Here is a 21,012-nt window from a genome sequence, read left to right on the forward strand (position 1 = left end):
GAGAATCACTTGAACCCGGGAGGTGGAGGTTGCAGTGAGCCGAGATCACACCACTGCACTCCAGCCTGGATGACAGAGTGAGACTCTGTCTCAAAAATAAATAAATACATAAATATATAAAAGACAAGACTAAAATTAGAATGTATAGTGGTAAGACGCCACTAGCTGGGCGACTGAAGTGCCATATAAGTCTTTAGCTCTTGTAAAAGGTGAGACTTGACAGCAGATTCTATTTAAAGTCTCTTTTCACGCTGCAGTACATCCTACTGCATTACTATTCTTACTGTATTAAGAACTGCTGGTACTGCAGGTGCTGCATCTGGTATAAGGCTGTGAGTTCTTGCTGCCTGGTCAGTCGTTCCTGGTCCAGTTCTCCCTGGGAATGAGGTGGTGAGGAAATAAATACCATTAAATAAACTGCAAAGAACCTAAAAGCCACTTAGTACAGGTATCTGAAATCGAAATGAATCTAAGACCTCTGCCTCCCTTTTACCCAAACACTTGACTAAAAACTCAGGCATCTTTGAAAACTAAACAATGCAATCTAGTGGAAACAGTGGTGTCAATATTGTAAAAGATCCCCTAAGGTGAGAAAGGGTCCTGATTTCAGCTGCCATTCTACAATCTTGCCTCTAAAACTGAATGTTCAACTGTATTCCAGTTATTACTGTAACTGAAAGACTGTATACTTCTCTCAATCTTAAAAGTGGATTTGTAAATCTGGAGATCATGCAGAAATTAGAGAAACTGGACATAATGCAGAAAAATGCAAAATTATCCAAAGGTCAAAGGAAATGTTATAGTGGAATTTTATAATGGTACATAAGGAATGCAGGGAGCCATTATATCTCTTAAAGATGTTAAGAATAAAAAGAACTTGAAAACTGTAACTCTCCCCCCAAATAAAGTGTTTCCATCACTATTAATACATCATGAGTTAGAAAAAATAAGCTGTGGTAAAATAAAACAAATTTTTTGGCTTATATGTGAAGTAACAGGACTGGAATTTTCATTATGAAAAGTTAAAATTAGGAGAAAGAAAGGTGAAGTATAACATAACAGATGTAAAAGTGTAAGTATGACAGACTAAACAGGTAAATCATGAGTTTATGCCTTTATCACATATTGATTATAGCTTGAAATATGACATCTGATATACAATTTCTTGGGGTAGAATTACCTGAAATTCAGAGACATTTTTCTTGCTTATTCACTATCGGAGGAAAGCTATTACCTTAGGTTCATCTAAAATGTCTACATGAAAAACTAGGTTTCAAGGTATACATTCATTATGAAGGGGAGTTTTCTTCTTATCAACAATATTTAGGGAAAAGACAATAACTGACAGGAAGGAGGGCTTTCCACAGTTTCCCTCCTATGCAGGTATGACTGAGTCTCAGCTCCTCTAACTGGAAACTGGACTACTGCAAGCATGCCAAGATCCAAGACATAAGCTTTTAGCCTCTGAGATGTGCAAGATCAAAACCAATCTTAATTTCAGAAAACGGAAATAAGGCTTAAATTTGATATATAAGTTAACTTTATATGCTGCAAAATACAGTATAATTTTTCTTGTGACGTAAAACAACTAGGATGGTGTGAGAAATAATTCCTCTCACCCAGGAATCTTCCATTCTAGACCACTGCTCTCCACAAACTAAAGGTCTCAACATATTAGTGAACTATAAAATCAGTTACTGGGTTAAAACCAACATTTAAAACAAACAAAATGGAAAAAAAGCCACTTTCCTCACCTACAGACTCCCTTGACTACAGAAGCTAGGTCTTGCTCATCTTCATCTCATAAGAACCTACCATGAGGCCTGGCACAGGCCCTCAATATACAATTGATGAGTAAGTCAATGGTGATTTTACTGTAGAAATGTGGTGTTCACACTAAAGATTTATGGGCTGGGTATAGTGGCTCATGCCTGTAATCCAGCACTTTGGAAGGCCAAGATGGGAGGACTGTCTAAGCCCAGGAGTTCGAGACTGGCCTGGGCAACAGGCGAGACCCCATCTTTAAAAAAAAAAAAAAAAGGTTTATGTTAACTTTTAATTATAGCCCACTATCAGACAGTCCAACCTGGAGAAGAAAAAGTGAGGTTCAGGTGAGAGACCTCCAAAAGGAACACTACTGGGAGAGGCCACGAGCAGCTGCAAAAGGAAGAAGGGTATCTCTGCCAATAGTACCCCAGTGTCAGAGCCCTAGGGAGATCACTAGCATTACGGTTCCTTTTATTATTATTTTTGAGATAGGGTCTCACTCTGTTGCCCAAACTGCAGTGCAATGGGGCAGTCATAGCCCACTGCAGCCTCAACTTGCTAGGCTCAAGTGATCATCCCACCTCTGCCACTGCTTGCCACCACACCTGGCTAGTTTATTTACTTATTATTATTATTATTATTACTACTGCTACTACTTGTAAAGACAGGGTTTCACTTCGTTGCTCAGGGCGGTCTGAAACTCCTGGGCTCAAGCAATCTTCTAACTCTGGCTTCCCAAATCCCTCTCACACTGGGATTACAGAAGTGAGCCAATGTGCCTGGTGCCATTTTTTAATTAAAATATCAGTAACTAATTTTTTTAAGTCCTCAAAATATTTTGAAGCACTGGTAACATTTGCTTTAAAGCGAACCTCAAATTTAGAAACTTTATGAGTGAGAAGGCAAGAGGAAAATGAAGTGGAACACAGAAGAATGTTTATTCTAACTAGAGGTAGTATGAAAGTCAAAAAGGTCAACTGTGTTGAAGCCTAGCAGATAAAGGTAAAATCTCTGAAATGAGCTTAGAAAGATAAGGTGCCAGGCACTGCAGGACCTGGTAGGCAGGCCAGAATAAGATGCTGGTCTTCATTCGACATCTGCTGGAATGCTACTAAAGGATTCTGTTTCACTGTTGGGGAGAAGGTTGGGTGTGAAGAGGATGGGCACAGGTTATTTGGGTTTTGAAAAGATCATTATAGTTAAGTATTCAGTCTTCCATTCAGACTTCCTCTTTCCATTTCCATTAATTTCAAAGAACTACAATTCCTTCATTAGATGATATATTTGGGTTGTGTTTTCAAAGAGAATCAAGCGCATCTGTGTCTAATATGCATTCCAGGTGAGGTAGAAGGTACTTACCATATGGGGAGGGGGAGCTGGACCTGGAGAAAAGGGAACCCTTCCCCACATTTTCATGATATCACCAAGAGGTTGGAAGCTTTCATCACATGCTCTCTTCACCAATAAAGACATAGTAAAATAGCCCGCCTGAAACCATTCTGCCATCTCCTGATTATTGAAGGGACCTATAATAGCACCAATTAAACAGGACAATAAGAAATCGCTCAGGCTCAAAGAGAAACAAATATTTCCTGCACGTGATCCTCATCCAGGTGGCATCTGTCAAAATGTTGTATACTATCTAATTTAATTCACCTCGAAAGGTAGCTAACAGACTTCTAACCAATAAAACAGTTTTAAAACAAAGTCTGTGTTAATACATCCCAAATTATCAGCAGTACTTCAATTGTTATAAGAAGCATAACTGTCTCTATCTTAATCTCTACAATTCACTTGTCAGGAAAGTATGATACAATTGGAGTTAAGTATTTACTGGACTTTGTATCATTTAGGCATAGAGAACATAAACATGCAGGGCTGAAAACATTCTCTAATTTTCATTTTCTGCCATAGATTAGTGAAAGTGGGGCAAAATGTAAACAACCATCAATTAAATTAAGAAAAATTATAATGCACTCAGATAAGACTAAATCTGACCTTGGTAGCGGGAAAAAATTAATATTCTCTAAATGCTTTACAGTAAGAAACAATCAAGTATTTTACATACATAAAATTAACATACAAATTCACTCTGACCAACAAATCATTAATTCATTCAACAGATATTTACTGAACACTTATGATATCTGACGTAGACAGTAGGGATATGGCAATAAATAAAGTGAAGCCCTGGAACTTCCACCTCAGGAAGATGAAGTAGATGTACTTTTCCCTATTCCTCCTGCTAAGTACAACTAGAAACCCTGGACATTGTATTAATATAGAAAACAACACTGAAAGGTGGTGAGAAGAAGGTAGACTGACTAGGGGTCTCAGTGATGACATGACTGTGAATTCCCTGGTTTTTCTTTTTATCGCATATATCCCAGATTTGGAGATGAAGAAGCCAGCAACCAGAAACATGACCTAATTATATGCTAGCTACAAGAAAGTCACTCAAAATATAACAAAGGAGGCAGATTGAGGACAGAAAAAGATATATCATGCAAATATTAGCTTGATATTTTTTATTAACTGATATTTTTAATATTAGCTGATAATTTATTCAGTTAATTTAAAATTAACTGATAATTTTCTTTGCTCTGAAGTCAAGTTTATCAAACACAAGTATAGCTAAATATATATACAGCTTAATATTTATGTTTGATAAAGTTGATTTCAGAGCAAAGAAAATTATCAGAGAGATGTAGTAGTAAAGGGTCAATACACCTAGAAGATACAGCAATTGTAATACGTAAGTGCCAAACAACAAAGCTCCAAAATATACAAAGCAGGATCTGATAGACAAATCTGCAAGTCGAAGATGTGACCACCCTCATCAATAACTGATAGAACAACTAGCAGAAAATCTGTAAGATTACAGAAGAATTCAACAACACCATCAACCAACAGACGTGAACTAACATTTACAGAACATACCAAATATAGAAAAATACAAATTCTTTTCAACTACCCACAGAACATACAGCAGTAATAAACCATATTTTGGGCAATAAAACAAACATCAAAAGACTTTTTTAAAACTGCCATCATATTCAGTGTATACTGCTCAGGTAACAGGTGCTCCAAAATCTCACAAATCACCACTAAATAACTTATTCATGTAACCAAATTATCACCTGTTGCCCAAAAACCTATGGAAATTAAAAAAAAAAAAAAATCACATATAATATGTTCTTTGACCACCAAGAATCAAGCTAGAAATCAATAAAAGAAAAATAACAGGAAATCTTCCAAACACTTAGAAACCCAAAAATATACTTCAAAATAAAAAGAGGAAGTCTCAAGGGAAATTAAAGTACACAGAACTGAATGAAAATAAAAATACGGGCCAGGCACAGTAGCTCACACTTCTAATCTCAGCACTTTAGGAGGCTGAGGTGGGTGGATCACCTGAGGTCAGGAGTTTGAGATCAGCCTGTCCAGCATGGTCAAACCTCATCTTTGGCAAAGGCATAAAAATTAGCTAAGCATGGTGGCACATGCATGTGGTCCTAGCTACTTGGGAGGCTAAGACAGGAGAATTGCTTGAAACCTGGAAGGCAGAGGTTGCAGTGAGCCGAGATTGTGCCAGCCTGGGCAACACAGTGAGGCTCCATTCCAAAAAAAGAAAGAAAATGAAAATACACATATCTAATTTTGTAAGATAAAACTAGAGAAGTGCTGAGAGATAAATTTATAGTATTAAATGCTTCCATTAGAAAAGAGAAAAAGTTCCAAATCAATAATCTAAGCTCCCACTTCATAAATCTAGAAAAGGAACAAATTAAGGCCAGGTATGGTAGCTCATGCCTGTAATCTCAGCAATGTGGGAGGCCAAGATGGATCACTTGAGCTCAAGACCAGTCTGTGCAAGGTGAAGAAACCTCATCTCTACTAAAAATATAAAAATTAGCTTGGTGTGGTAGCATGTGCCTGTAATCCCAGCTACTTGGGAGGCTGAGGCACAAGAATCACTCGAACCTGGAAAGCAAAGGTTGTGGTGAGCCTGTATTCCAGCCTGGGTGACAGAGTAAGACGATGTCTAAAACAAAACAAAAAAACAAAGAAAAAAATAAACCCAAGTGATCAGAAGGAAAGAATGAGTAGAAATCAATAAAACTGAAAATAAGAACAACAGCTCTTTATTTCTGTGCAACAGAGAAAATGCACTGAAATAAAGTGCTGGTTTTTTTAAAAATTTCAGTATAACTGAGAAACCTCTAGCAAGACTGACAAGAAAAAAAGAGAAATACACACATTTCCAACATCAGAAATGAAATATCACTACAGAACCTATAGACATTAAAAGGATAATAAAATACTGCAGCAACTCTATATACATAAATTTGATATCTTAGACAAAATGGACCAATTCATTTAAAAACACAAACTACCACAACTCACATAAAATAGATCATTTAAATAACATTATAACTATTAAGGAAACAGAAAATATAATTTTTAAATTTCCAAAAAAGAAGGCTCAGGTGGGTTCAATGGAAACGTCACCAAACATTTAAAGAAGAATTAATACCAATTTTAAAAAACCTTTCAGAAAATAAAAGGGGAAGGCATACTTTCCCATTCATTTTACAAAGCTAATATTACCCTGCTACTAAAACTACACAGAAAAAGCACAAAAAGGAAAATTATAAAACAACATCCCTCATCAATACAGATAGAAAAATCTTTACCAAAGTATTGGCAAATACAATTCAGCAATATCTACAAAAGATTTTGTATCATGACCAAGTTGTTTATTTCAAGGATACAAAGCTAATTCAATATTCAAACAGCAATCAATATAATCCACCATATGAAATGGCTAAAGAAAAATCACATGATCATATCAACAGATGCAGATAAAGCATCTGACAAAATCCAACATCTAGTCACAATAAAAACTCTCAGAAAACAAGAATGAATGGGTACTTCCTCAACTTGATAAAGAACATCTATAAAAACCTTACAGCTAATATTACATTTATTATTAAAGACTAAATGTATTCCCTTTAAGAGAAGAACACAGGAAAACAAAGGAAGGATGTCTGCTCTCACCACTCTCACTCAATATAGTGATGAAATGCACAATAAGGCAACAAGAACAAATAAAATGCATACAGATTTAAAATGAAGATATAAAGCTACCCCTATTTATGGATGAATATGACTGTCTATGTAAAATCTCAAGGAAACTACCCAAAGAACAGAAAACAAAAAGAACTCCTTAAGCTAATAAATGAGCTCAAACATTTACTATCACTGAAAAAAAAATGGAGATGCTCAGGTGTAAATCTACATGTACAGAATACCGAAAACTAAGCAACACTGATGAAAGACATCAAAGATCTAAAGACACAGACACGGTTCTTTACACATGTGCAGTAGTGGTAAAATAAAAAATAAAAAATAAAAAAATAAAGACACAGATAGACATATCAAGTTCATGAACTAACAAACTAACATGGTAAAGACATCGATTATCCTCAAATTGTTACAGAGGTTTAACATAATTCCTATCAGAATCTCAAAAAGATTTTTAGTAAATATAGACAAGATTATCCTAAAAAATTGTATGGAAAGGCAAAGGAACTACAAAGCCAAAAAAATTTTTAATTATACTGGGAAGAATCAGTCTACCCAATTGTAAGACTTATTATATAGCTACAGTAATCAAAACTGTGCAGTACTGATGAGGGAAGAGACAGTGATCTATGGGACACAATTATGAAGCAGAAATTGAAACAGACGCACAAAGAAATAGACTCATACAAACATGCTTAACTAAATTTTGACAAAGGTGAAAGAAAACAAGAGAGAAAAGACATTCTTGGTCTTGAAGCAGATGGACAACTACTTAGAAAACAACAAAAAACAACTGGCTTATACAAAAATTAATTTAAAATGGATCATGAACGTAAACGTAAAATATAAAACTTTAAAATTTTTCAAAAAAAAAACCTGTTGGAATCTAAAGCTAGGCAGTGTTTTTAAAACTTAACACAAAAAAGAACAACCTATAAAAGAAAAAACATTTATCTATTGGATTCATCAAAATTTACAACTTTTTGCTCAACGAAATGAGAAGACAAAGACCGACAAAAAATATGTGCAGACCACGTGTCCATCAAAGGACTAGTATCTAGAATCAGTAATCAAAAATCTCTGGACAAAGAAAAGCCCTGCCCTGGAGCTTCTCTGATGAGAAAATGTACCAAACATTTAAGGAAAAACTAATCATAATCCTTCTCAAACTCTTCCCAAAACCTGAAAAGGAAGAAAGACTGTCTATACTTCCTAACTAATTCTATGAAGCCAAAATTACCCTGATATCAAAGTCAGACAAAGGCTCTAAAGAAAAATATAGACCAATATCCTTTATGAACACTGATGCAAAAATCTTTAACAAAATACTAGCAAAGCAAATTCAGAAATATATTAAAAAGATTATATACCATAATCCAAGTGAGATTTATTTATTGCTAGAATGCAAGGATGGCTCAAGACATCAATATATGAAAATTGATCCATGTAATATACCATATTAACAAAATAAGGGGGAAAAAAAGATGGTCATCTTAATTGACACAGAAGTAGTATCACCCTTTCATAAGGGTCAACAAACTAAGAATAGAGAGATCTACCTAAGTATAATAAAATCCCACAGTGAACATCATATTCAATAGTGAAAGACTAAAAGCTTTTCCTCTAACATCAGGAGCAAGGGAAGGATGCCCACTTTCACCACTTCTCTATTCAAGATAGTCCTAAAGTTCTAGCCAGAGCAACTGGGTGAGGAAAAAAAAAAGCAAAAACAGCATTAGGAACAAGTCTGTTCACAGATGACATCATCTTTTATGTAGAAAATTCTATATTCTATTTTTCTAAAAATGGGTTAGAAGTAAAAAATAAATTCAGCAAACTGGCAGGACACAAAGTCAACACACAAAAATCAGTTGTATTTCTATACACTAACAATGAACAATCTGAAAAGCAGAAAAAATTCCACTTACAATGACATCAAAAAGAATAACTTTAAGGATGTGAAAGTCTTGTACAAGTAAAGCTACAAAACATTGCTAAAAGAAATTAAAGACCAAAAAGAACACATCTATGTTCATGGATTGGAAAACTTAATATTGTTACAATGTCAGTACTACCCAAAGTAATCTACAGATTAAATGTAACCCCTATTAAAATTCCAATGATGCTTGTTGCAGAAACAGAAAAATCCATTCTAAAATACATATGAAGTTTCAAAAGACCTCAAATAGCCAAAACAATGTTTCTTTCTTGAAAAAGAACAAGAGATCTATCATGCAACAATGGCTATAGCTAATACGATGTATTCTTAAAAAACACTGCCAAGTAGATTTTTAAGTGTTATCACTACAAAATATGATTAGTATACATGTTAATTAACTTGACTTAGCCATGCATAATACGTATGCATATTTAAAAACATGTTGTACACAACAAATATGTAATGTATATGTCTTTTTTTTTTTTTTTTTTTTAAGATAGGGTCTCTGTTACTCAAGCTGAGTGCTGTGGTGCAATCACAGCTCACTGCAGCCTCAATTTCCCAGGCTTTAGCAATTCTCTTGCCTCAGTTTCTCAAGTAGCTGGGACTACAGGTATGCACAACTATGCCTGATTAATTTTTTGATTATTTGTAGAGACAGGATCTCACTATGTTGCCCAAGCTGGTCTCAAACTCCTGGACTCAAGTGATCCTCTAGCCTCAGTCTCCCAAAGTGCTGAGATTACAGGAGTGAGCCACCACACCCAGCCCCTTATATGACAATTTAAAAATGTAATTAATAAATTTTTTTGGCCAGGCACAGTGGCTCACACCTGTAATCCCCCTTTAGGAGGCCAAAGTGGCAAACGAAAGGCAGGGAGTACCACTTACAGCCAAAAATTCAAAAGCAGCCTGGTCAACATAGCAAGAATTCTGTCTTTGTTTTTCTTTTTAAATATGGGGTGGGATCTCTTGACTAGGTGCAATGGCTCATGCCTGTAATTCCAGCTACTTGGGTGGCTGAGGCAAGAGAATCACTTAAACCCAGAACGGGGAGGTTGCAGTGAGCCAAGACTGCCCTACTGCACTCCAGCCTGGGTGACAGAGCAAAACTCTCTTTCAAAAAGAAAGCAAGAGACAGGGTCTCACTATGTTGCCCAGGCTGATCTCAAATTCCTGGACTCAAGCAGTCCTCTAGCCTCAGCCTCCCAAAGTAATGGGATTCCAGCCATGAGCCAGTGCATGCAGCTGAGACTATCTCTAACAAAGGAAAACAATTAGCTTGGGGAGGTGTGTGCCTGTACTAAGGAGGCTGAGGTGGGGATCACTTGAGCCCAGGAATTCAAGGCTACAGTGAGCCATTATCGTACCACTGCACTCCAGCCTGGGCAACAGAGCAAGACCCTGTCAAAAAAAAAAAGAAAAAAAAAATTTAAAGAAAAACAAAGCTAGAGGACTCACATTTCCTGATTTCAAAATTTACTACAAAGATAGAGTAATAAAAACAGTGTAATGCCAATATAAAGAAAGACACGTAGACCAATAAAATAGAACAGAGGGCCCAAAAATGAACCTGAGTATATGGTCAAATATCTTGAAAAGGATGCCAAGGCTATTCAACGGGAAAAGGACAGTCTTTTTAACAAATGGTACTTGGAAAATTGGACATCCACATACAAAGAATGAAACTGGATTCTTACCTAACATACATAGTCAAAAGTTCAAAATGAATCAAAGATCTAAGTGCAAGACCTAAAACTGCAGAACTTCCAGAAGAAAACACAGGACAAATGCTTTACACAACATTGGATAGGATAATGATTTCCAGGATATGACACCAAAGGCATATGCAACAAAGCAAAAATAGACAAATTGGACTTCTTAAAAAAAAGTCTTCTTAAAAATCTTAAAAAAAAAAAAGTGCATGACAAAACCTTATCAGCAGCGTAAAAAGGCAACCCAAAGACTGAGAGAAAATATTTGTAAATCATATATCTGATAATTTGATTAGAACAAACACACATACACACAAGCCCTGCTCTTACCTATCTTACCAGAGTGTAAACAATAAACAAATATGTAAAATGCCATGTAGTAATAAATGCTGTGAAGGAGAATAGGCAGCATAAGGGAACTGAGAGTAGAAGGAGAGTTAATTCATTGGAGAGAGCTCACGGGGTGGAAACAGTAAAATGCTATCATTAAAATTACACTAATATGAAGTGACCAACCAATTTCAGGGTAACAGGGCAGATTTCAAAAGCAGAAATGAAGAATCAACAAATATCCTTTATAGACAGCATCTGTACCCATTCTAATCTAACTTACACACCACACAAATCTTCTAAGACATTCATCTGTAATACAGTACTATCTTTTCTCTGACACTTTTAGTAGTTCTCCACCATTTTTATCAACTCCACTTGGAGAAAAAAACAGTCAAGGTCCTCCAACACTACTGCCGCCATCACATTTTCATGGTCAGGGAAACTGAAACACGGAGAAAGTGAGTAGGCTACCTACCTGCTTAACCAACTGAGATGCCAGAGTTAAGAGTCTTAAACATTTTGCTTATACCCCTGTCATATTTGTCATCACATTCTGCCTTGTATTCACATTTTTTCTTTTGAGACGGAGTCTTGCTCTGTCACCCAGGTTGGAGTGCAGTGGTGCAATCCCAGCTCACTGCAACCTCCATTTCCTGGGTTCAAGCCATCCTCCTGCCTCACCCTCCCAAGTAGCTGGGACTACAGGTGCCTGCCACCATGCCCAGCTAATTTTGTATTTTTAGTAGAGATGGAGTTTCACTATGTAGGCCGGGCTGGTCTCAAATGTTGACTAGGCTGGTCTCGACCTCCTAACCTCAGGTGATCTGCCCGCCTAGACCTCCCAAAGTGCTGGGATTATAAGTGTGAGCCACCACACCAGGCCGTATTCAAATTATTTTCACATAGGTTGACAATCTCCAATATAAAAATCTGAAATCCAAAATGCTCTAAAATCTGAGCATCACACAAAGGAAACATTCAATGGAGCATTATGGAATTTGGATTTTCAGAATTGGGATGTTCAACTGGTATGTACAATGCAAATATTCCACGATCGGGAAAAAAATCTAAAAATATCTGGAATCAGAAACATTTCTAGTCTGCATGTGCGCATGTACACATTAAGAAAGCCTGCTGACTTCTTTTTCTACTATAATTCAAATTAAACAAATCCCTTATTAGAGATTCTGTAGGTAATGACTTCAGCACTTAAAGGCAAAAGGAACAACTTGCCTTGAATTTCTCCCTGAGGATCTTTGTAATACCACTTCTGCATTGCTTCATGCATCAATGGAATCGACACTCCTTTAGCTCTGTGCTCTTGCAGTTTTGATACCAATCTCTCATCATCTAGTGCACTGTCTTGGAGATAAGCCACCATCTTCTCAGCTTGCTAATAACAGAAAGACAAAAATCAAGGAAACAAATGATCCTAAATTAGTACTTCTACACATAATAACAGTGCCTGCCTTTTACGAAAGTCACTATGAGAAGAATATAGCAGGTAACATTTTAATTCTCCCAACAATGCCATGAAATAGGTACTATCCCCATTTTACAGAGGGGGAAACTAAGGCTCAGAGATGCCAAGTCTTGCTCAAGATCTCAAAATTACTAATCAAATCAACTAACATTAAAACACAAACTGCTAGAGATCATAGCCCAGGGTTCAAATCAACACTAGTACCTTTTTTTGTTTGTTGTTTTTAATAGAGACGAGGTACGGTTATGTTATTGTTTATGCTATGCCATGCCATGCCATGCCATGCCATGTTATGTTACCCAGACTGTTCTTGAACTCCTGAGTTCAAGTGATCCTCCCACCTCAGCCTCCCAACTAGCTGGGACTACAGACATGCACCACCTTGCCTGGCTAAGAGTACTTTTTAAACTAATAAGCTGTTGGTCAACTCTAAATGGTATAAACTAAACCTGTAAAAAGAATGTTAACAGAACAAAAGGCTCAATTAATACAATTACAAATAAAATCTTTTACAAGTTTTACTAAGACACTATCTCCCTTTTTCCTTACTTCAGAATTTCCTGCCACTAGCCATCCCACCCCAAAGGGAAATGAAATTCTTTTGTAGAAAAGCAAGCTATCACTTGCTTTACATATAACAATGGTATACACAATCTTGGGGAAATTTAGAGACATGAATAAGATGTTAATGCTCTGAGAGTTTAACTATTTTCCCTGTTACACTTGAAGCAAAAAATACAGAAGACACAGTGATTATCCACAGCTGCTTGTATTCACCATTTGTGGCATTCCATTAATGTCCAAAAAGAAAAAAGAAAAGTAAATAGCTAAAGGCAACCTAAGAGCAAAAAATAACCTGACATCATGACTACTACCTAGCAGAAACTTATAAGCATGAAATGATTTGAAAGACAATTACTTGTACAAATAAACACTAAATAGCCAATTTTTCCACTACTTAATAAGAAGAGACAAAAAGAATGACAGGATTTTTACCTGCTCCAAATGTTTGAGACCTTCTTCATCATCAGGTTCTGTGGAAACACTGCCCATGCCAGGAGCACCTACAACTGATGTTTCAACTGGCCGGAGGGTAGGACTAGGATTGGGAACAGGAGGTGGAAGTATGAGAAGAGGAGAGGCTGTATCTGAAGGAATCTGCGACAGGGGCTGCTGGACATCAGCAACCATTTCTAGGGGGGAAAAAATCAGATGAAAATCCTTTGAAATATAGAGACTTGTATGAAGGTAACTACATTATCAAGTTGCACAGCCTATTAAATGGGCCCAATGGAAATGTGAACCCTGTCATGAACAGTGAAGCCACTTCTATGGAGACAATATTCTTTCCTAGAACAACAGAATTAATGACAAAAGGTAAGAGTTAAAAGGTACCTAAAAGGTGCTTCTCCAGGGCTTACCTGTGTCACTAGAGCATCCACCCAGTTATAGACTGACCTCTTATAAACAATCAATCTAATCCTTTTTTTGTAACATATCTCCAACTGTAAAAGATAGTTATCAATGCATCCTAAATCTTCTCAAAGGTATGGTATATCTCATCAAAACCTTTACTGAAAATATCTACGATTATGCTCAATAAGATTAATATAATTCAATATATTGTTGTAAGATAATGAGAAGCACTTGGAGTCTACCTGTACAGTGCAGGATGTTCTTCTCAATACGAATACAAATTATAAAAGAGGTTTTGTCTTGGTTCCTATGTCTAATCTCTCAATGTGCAGGCTCTTAAGAAGGAAAAGGAGGATGGAAGTAATTAGTATAATTGTAGTTTCCCTTTTAAAATCTTGTTTGTTCAACTATAGATAGCTTCTCCAAATTCCTGCTCCTCTCACTCACTCATTCTTTGCCACACTTTTTTAAAGGACAGTCTATACATGCTGTATCCACTTTACCCACACCTGCTGTAAGGTGACTTCTACTCTCACGTCTCCATTAAAGCTCCTCTCTCAAACGCAGTGACATAAAGTTACCAAAGAAAATGACTTTTCCTAGTCCTCCTCATCCAATCTCTTCGTAGCATCTAACATTATCAACTCAATTGTAAGCTAAAACATTCCCCTTCCTTAGTTTCCCTGCACTCTACTCTCCTATCTCAACTTTTACCTCTGAGGATTTTTCTCTGGTTCCTCTTCCTCTATCCTTTAAAAATGGGAGTTTCTCAAAGTTCTATTTTCAGTTCACTTTTCTCTTACTCCGAATAAGTGCATATAATCTTTGCAATTTTCATTCTCTCTCTAGCCCTAAACTATTTTTATCTAGCTATAGTCCCTCATTCACAACTGCTCTCTGGTCATCTCCACTTAATTTCTTCTCATCAACACCTCAGAATCGGTGTTCAAAACTGAATTTATTCTCTCCCTTCCCCAAAGTGCTCCTCACCTTCCACTCTCTTTTCATGTGAATGGCACCATAATCCTCTCAGGCACTTCAGTCATCTTTGGCTCTTCTCTCTTCTTTACCCTGATATCCAGTCAATGACCGAGTCTTGCCAATTTCTTCTTTAAAATCTCATCTGTCACAACTTATCTTTACAAGTGTACTGCCTACCCCATAGTGACTGTTCAGGAGTCTAGGAGGTCACAGTAAAGCCGAACTGTCATCACAACAAAAGATAGTCTACACCCCGCTGTCAAATCCATGTTCTAACTAAGTTTCCCAACATCCTCCTTTCACACTTCATATTTCATCAAATAAAAACAAGAGCTGATTCCTGCCCAAGCCTGGATCAGTCCCACTTCTTCACTTTAGCTTTCACTGCTCCCTAGTACTGGAATGCCTTCTCCTAATTCATCTAGCTACATTTACTTCCAAATCCTACTTACTATTCCAAGATGTCTTCAGAGACCTCCTATTTCCTGAAGCATCCCAAGAGTCTGCCAACAGTGAACCCCTATCTTACTTTTTGCCCTGAAATAGTGATATATGCATGCTTTATCTCCCCTACACACTATAAATCTGGAGTTTCAACCTTTAATGCACATCTATGAAACTTTCTCAGAATATACATGTCTAGACTTGATCCAAGAATCTCTTAGAATAAGGCTTCAGCATGTACATTCAAAAGAATGTACAAGTAGTTCTGGGACATATCATAACTAAAAAACAACTACTACAAATCAAACTGTCTCAAAGATACACCAGTCTCGCAATGCCTGCTATGTAGAGTACAGATTCAAATACTTGCTGAGCTCCTCAGGAAGCTAAAGGCAGGAGGATCACTTGAGTCCAGGAGTTTGGATCCAGGATGAGCAACCTAGTAAGATCCTGTTTCGTTTTTGTTGTTGTTTCTTTTGCTTTTAGAGACAGGGTCTCACTATGTTGTCCACACTGTTCTCAAACTCCTAAGTAGCTGGGATTATAGGCACATGCCACTGCACCCAGTTAATCCCACCTCTTTAAAAAAAAATTCAGCTTTGTTCTAAGCATTTAAAAAACTGAAAAACTCTTGGTTTGAGCGATCAAAATATTAGTCTACTGGGAAAACAAGATAATAAACATCTTTATGATATTATAATGCTATGTTAGAAATAAGGCTGCTTGTTTAAGAAACAAAGGAAGAAGACGCCTACCCTAGCTTGGGGGCTTTGGGTGGAAGAGTTTCAAGAACAGAGAAAAGGATGTGCTAAGGTATGAACCCTAGAAACCAGGGGACATTTCAGGACCTAAAAGCCTCTGAGGCTGGTGAGTAGAAGGTGAGGGAGGTAAAGAGACTGGCACTGAAACAGCACAAAGGGAAGCAGATGCCAGATCGTGCAGTGCCTCATATGCCATCAAAGGGTATAAATTTTTATGGTAAAAGATCAGTTAACCCTTCAACGCCAGGCATTACAATGACATTTTTTAATATGTACAAGAAGAAATATGGAAATGAGCATTAATATTGCCTAATAAGGTATATGAGCAACTTAAACCAATACATTTAATACTGAAAGAGATCTATTTTAAGCTTATTCTGCCACAGATTCATACATGTTCTCTTCTTGGCTTCTTTTAGAACAATGGCATTTTTGTTTGTCAACTGGTAATGTAAGCTGGACACATAATAACCAACACATGAAAGGAAGGTAACTGTCTGATATGGGAATTAAACTAATGCAGAGGATCTGACATCCAGTTCACTAGTAAGGACAGGGTGACTATGTCATAACACCTTAGGACATGAGATTCCGGGCCTCCACCTTACAGATTCTAATCTGTTTTGGTAAATTCTGAGATGGACACATATGTGAGAAGCACTGTTTGACTGGGTTTACTGGTAAAATTATCTATTCCGATAATTCACCCACCTAAAGCAGTTCTAGAAGCAGAAGCCTATCATATCAGTGATCACTGGCCTCAGCAGAATCCTATTTTAGCTTGTCTGTTCCCACAAATACATACCATCCCCTCTGCTGGGCACTTTGGCTGGCAGACTATTTTCCATCCGGGTCTCCTCTTCAGTTTTCTCCATTTGCTCAGTTTTGGGTTCATCTTTCCTCTCAAACTGTGATGCTTCCTGAGACTGATGGTCTGAAGGAGTACCTGGTCTAGCAGATGATGATGAGGTCTGGGGAGTTTCCTCACTAGCTTCTGGAACATGAAGTATTCTTAGATGAACTTAGGAAAGTTTTGGTTTGATGATGAAAAAAAGGTAAAAGGCAAAAAGAGGCCTTACCAACTCCTACTCTATCTGTTTTCTCTCCTTCTTTCTTATTTGTCTTATCGGGTTCTTTGGCCTCTTCATTATGGCTACCCTCAGAGTCAGAGCACTCCTCCCCTTCGTCGACAGGCCGGAAGTCCATCTCCTGCTCTTCTGGAATAGGTTCTTTCTGTACTTTCTGTATCAACAGAATAAAAACCAAAGATCAAGAGCAGACTTGGCTTTGGTATAAGGTTTATACTGGTCATTACATTTAAAATACATTTCTTACTTTTAGAGAGAGGAATGCTCCAGATGAATCAAACGTGCCCATTTCTTCTTCAGCATCCTCTAAGCACCATTCTGGCAAGCTATCCCTGTCATCATCTATGCTCCCACTGCCAGAGCGAACCCTTCGGTAACCCCGTTCATCATCTCTATCTCGAAAATCAAACTCGAACCTTCGACGTCGTTCCATGTGTTCCCGCCAGCCTGCAGAACGAGGGCCATCTGAGATGAGGAGGACACAAACCTTAGAAAAGTTTTATGGCAGTATTTGAAAAAGAAAATCAAAAATAGAAAATAAAGGAGAAAACTACAACTGACTGCAAACTCAAATGGACTGACCTAGAAAAGAGAACACTATGCAATTAAATCAAGTTCAGAGTTCAGAGTTCAGAGTATATATACCATTATGAGATGACAGCAGTACAAGTACTGAGTCATGCAACATACTCTAAAGCTTTAAAAGATAAATTTAAAATGGAGCACATTTAAAGTACACTTTATTCCAAGTATGCACTTTTTTTTTTTTTTCCAGACAAAGTTTTACTCTTGTTGCCCAGGCCGGAGTGCAATGGCGTGATCTCGGCTCACTGCAACCTCCGCCTCCCAGGTTCAAGTGATTCTCCTGCCTCAGCCTCCCGAGCAGCTGGGATTACAGGCATGTGCAACCATGCCTGGCTAATGTTTTGTATTTTTAGTAGAGACAGGGTTTCTCCATGTTGGTCAGGCTGGTCATCAACTCCCGACCTTAGGTGATCTGCCCACCTCGGCCTCCCAAAGTGCTGGGACTACAGGCATAAGCCACCATGCCTGGCCCCAAGTTTGCACTTTTAGTAAGTCCTAGGTACTTCATTAAAATACTGATTAGCCGCCAACTCTTCGTCCAGACTGAATGCACTAGATAGCCTTCCATACTGAAGTTTATGCCTTCCCTTTGCCCAATCTTAAAGCATTTTCTTTCTTCCCATGAAAATATCATTCTTCATGGATAAAATCAGCTCCTTGCGTCGATTCATAATATCAAACTCATCATGCCTATTTATTAATGCCAAGTTCCCACTTGTAATTCTGATCCCCCCCAAAAAAATTCATGAAATTACAGTGCTGAAAGTTGTCACAGAGATTTTATAAAGTCCACTATCCTAATTTTACAGTTTAAGAAACTAAAACTCTGCCAGCAGAAGTAACTCACACATGGAAAAGTAGAACTAAAATCCAATTCTGCACCCTCTGCTGCTTGTTCCACAACATGCTTACTCTCCTTTCCCTTCTTTCTCATCTCTTAAATCTTCCTAGGGAATTTTTATTTCCATATAATAACCCTAGGGACATTCCTAAATCTACATTTTCCAACAGAAAAAAAGACTGCCTAAGAAAAAAAGATCCTACTTAAGGTGTTTTTCCAAAAAAAGAAAGGGAAACTCTTGTTAAAACCTGTCAGACCTGAGTCTAAAAGAGTCTTAAAAAGAAAAGCAGGCTTTTCTAATGGAAAATTAGAATTTTCCATCCTTGATTGCTTTCTCTGTGGGGGATTAAAGAAAGAAAGAAAGAAAGAAGAAATGTGGCCAGAGCTAACTAAATGTTTTCACTACTGAGACAAAATTTGCAAAAAACCAGCAATCTAAAAATCAAACTGGAAAACAAAGGGCAAAATGTTACAATGCCAAATACAGGTAGCATCTGATAAGCCACTCAGGAAACAAAATCTTATGCCCACACTCCGATCCCTGGATATAACAACAACAAAACACTATTTATTTCCTATGAGAACTAAGGAATTTTATACCCAGATTGTTTAAATGGAAACCTAGAGCCATTATACAAAAAGAGTTTTCATGATCAAATGAACTCCAGAGCCCTCCGTACTACTTTCGTTTCTAACAGTCTATACATACACATCATGATAGGAATCTATCCTTCTAAGTAGCCGGCTCATGTTTCCTCTGAGTTTCCTAGGTTCATCTCCCAGACTGGATGCCTCCCTGTCCTTAATGGTCCCACCTCCATACACATCCAGCCAGAAGCCCTATTTTATATCCCATAATGCTGTTATCTTACCAGTAGTTCATAAAATTTTACTCACAAAACTAAATGCAGCAAGTAAGACATGTAAGGTACTTATTAAGGCTGACCGCTGATTTACAGACCCTACATCTGAACTAAAGTTGGATACTATTTTTGTAAAGATAAGAGCAAGTAAAATAATTTAAAGTTTTACTCAAATCTTAATAAAAGAATAACCATAATCTAACAAATGTTAAGAGTTAACGAATAAAAACTGCTATAATCAGACTATACTTTGAATATGCTGGGTTTAAAAAGTGAATGGTATTCTTTCTTTAAAATGCATTTACAGTGTTTTTTCAGATCCACATATCTTTATATCCCCCAAGCCATCTCTTAAAAGTATATGAATTTCAGCCACAGGTGTGATGGAAAAAATATATGTGTATATGGATTAAAAGTTCTGGAAGATACAAAAGTTGATGACAAAAATGACATGAAAGTCAAATATTAGGGGGAAAGAAAGATTTAGAAAAGATAAGAAGGTAATATATAACCAAATTCTAAGATGTTGGGTGGGAGGTACTTTGTTAAACTCCCTTTAATACAATCAACATCAGACATTTGGGCTCAAAAAACACTGTCATCTTCCAAAACATTCACCTTGTTTGTTTTTTGACCAGCTGGAATTTCTTTTCTCTCTCAGCCCAGATCCTATCCATTCTTCACTGAATGCTTGTTGGGTACATAGTCTACAAACCTTCTGCCTACAGACAAGCTCAGCATAAAATGCCATGATGCCTTTTAGAGAAGAATAACATTTGGCCCAGGACACAGACTTACGAAAATTATCTAGATCTTGTGATGTAAACAATGCCCACTAATGATAGAAAACGCAGCCCAGAGGCAGCCATGAAGAGCTCGTATAAAAGCATCCTAACTCTACCCAAACATTAACTTCAGTAGGTGTCTATCTACCTACCACTCCATTACAATACTCTGAATGACTGTTATAATATCTACCCAGATCTAAGCTAGCGGTTTTGCTAATAACTTGATTTTTAAAAGCAGAAACAGTTTACATTATAATAATTTCCTGTATTAAAGGTAAGCTGCTCTGGCACATGGTTGATAAAACATTGTCAAACACATGAAATTCATAGGGCATGCACATACTCTCTGTGTGCTTCAGTTTTGCATGACCCCACTATTTGAACTACAGTTGCATCTGATTATCATGAGGCATGGAATCAGCACTGTGGCAAGGGATGAACTTTAACACAAAGCACTAGTGTCTTCAATTACCAGCATATCTAATGTCCAAGAACAGTTTGAAGCATTCTTAAGAGAAAAACAGAAGAACTAATCACTACTATTCTCTCTCCTTTTTCTAAAGTTAGAAAGACAAAAGAATGAACTTGTGATTATGTTTCTGACCTAGGTTTAAAGCTTATTCTTCAAACAAAGTTAAATCATATTTTCGAAAGGGAAAAAATGAAAGAATAAATCCTTTCTTGTTAAGAAAAACCCATTGTTGGGGAGGGAATCACATATTTCAAGTGTATATTGTTTATACATTTATAAGTCTTAAAGAATGCTGAAAAAAGATTCAAAGATTTAGAGTTACACAAAACTGAATGAAACCCTCATTTCTGCAGTTGAGAGCAGGTGCTCCCTGTTAAACTATACTATTTGCCCCAGAAAAACAGAAAAGTGATTTCAATCAACTGAATAGATGTAGTAGAAAATTCTT

General features: G+C 37.0%; 1 protein-coding gene across 6 annotated transcripts in view; it reads right to left on the bottom strand.

Moving 5' to 3' along the window:
* The window catches only part of GIGYF2 (GRB10 interacting GYF protein 2), a 156,244-nt gene that overhangs the window by 46,332 nt on the left and 88,900 nt on the right, over window positions 1-21,012 (bottom strand). For 4 of the 6 annotated variants that reach the window (XM_012434097.2, XM_012434096.2, XM_012434098.2 and 1 more), the window contains 7 exons: window positions 17,263-17,480; window positions 17,007-17,169; window positions 16,733-16,921; window positions 13,322-13,518; window positions 12,076-12,235; window positions 3,127-3,293; window positions 285-376 (listed from right to left, as the gene is read on the bottom strand). In XM_012434097.2, the coding sequence (XP_012289520.2) occupies window positions 285-376; window positions 3,127-3,293; window positions 12,076-12,235; window positions 13,322-13,518; window positions 16,733-16,921; window positions 17,007-17,169; window positions 17,263-17,480 (1,186 nt within the window). The remainder of the gene's footprint in view (window positions 1-284; window positions 377-3,126; window positions 3,294-12,075; window positions 12,236-13,321; window positions 13,519-16,732; window positions 16,922-17,006; window positions 17,170-17,262; window positions 17,481-21,012) is intronic. The other 2 variants (XM_012434100.2, XM_012434099.2) reach the window with 2 other exon arrangements.

The sequence above is a fragment of the Aotus nancymaae genome, unplaced genomic scaffold, assembly GCF_030222135.1.
Source record: "Aotus nancymaae isolate 86718 unplaced genomic scaffold, 86718_ANA_hifiasm-v0.15.2.pri h1tg000008l, whole genome shotgun sequence".
NCBI lineage: Eukaryota > Metazoa > Chordata > Mammalia > Primates > Aotidae > Aotus > Aotus nancymaae.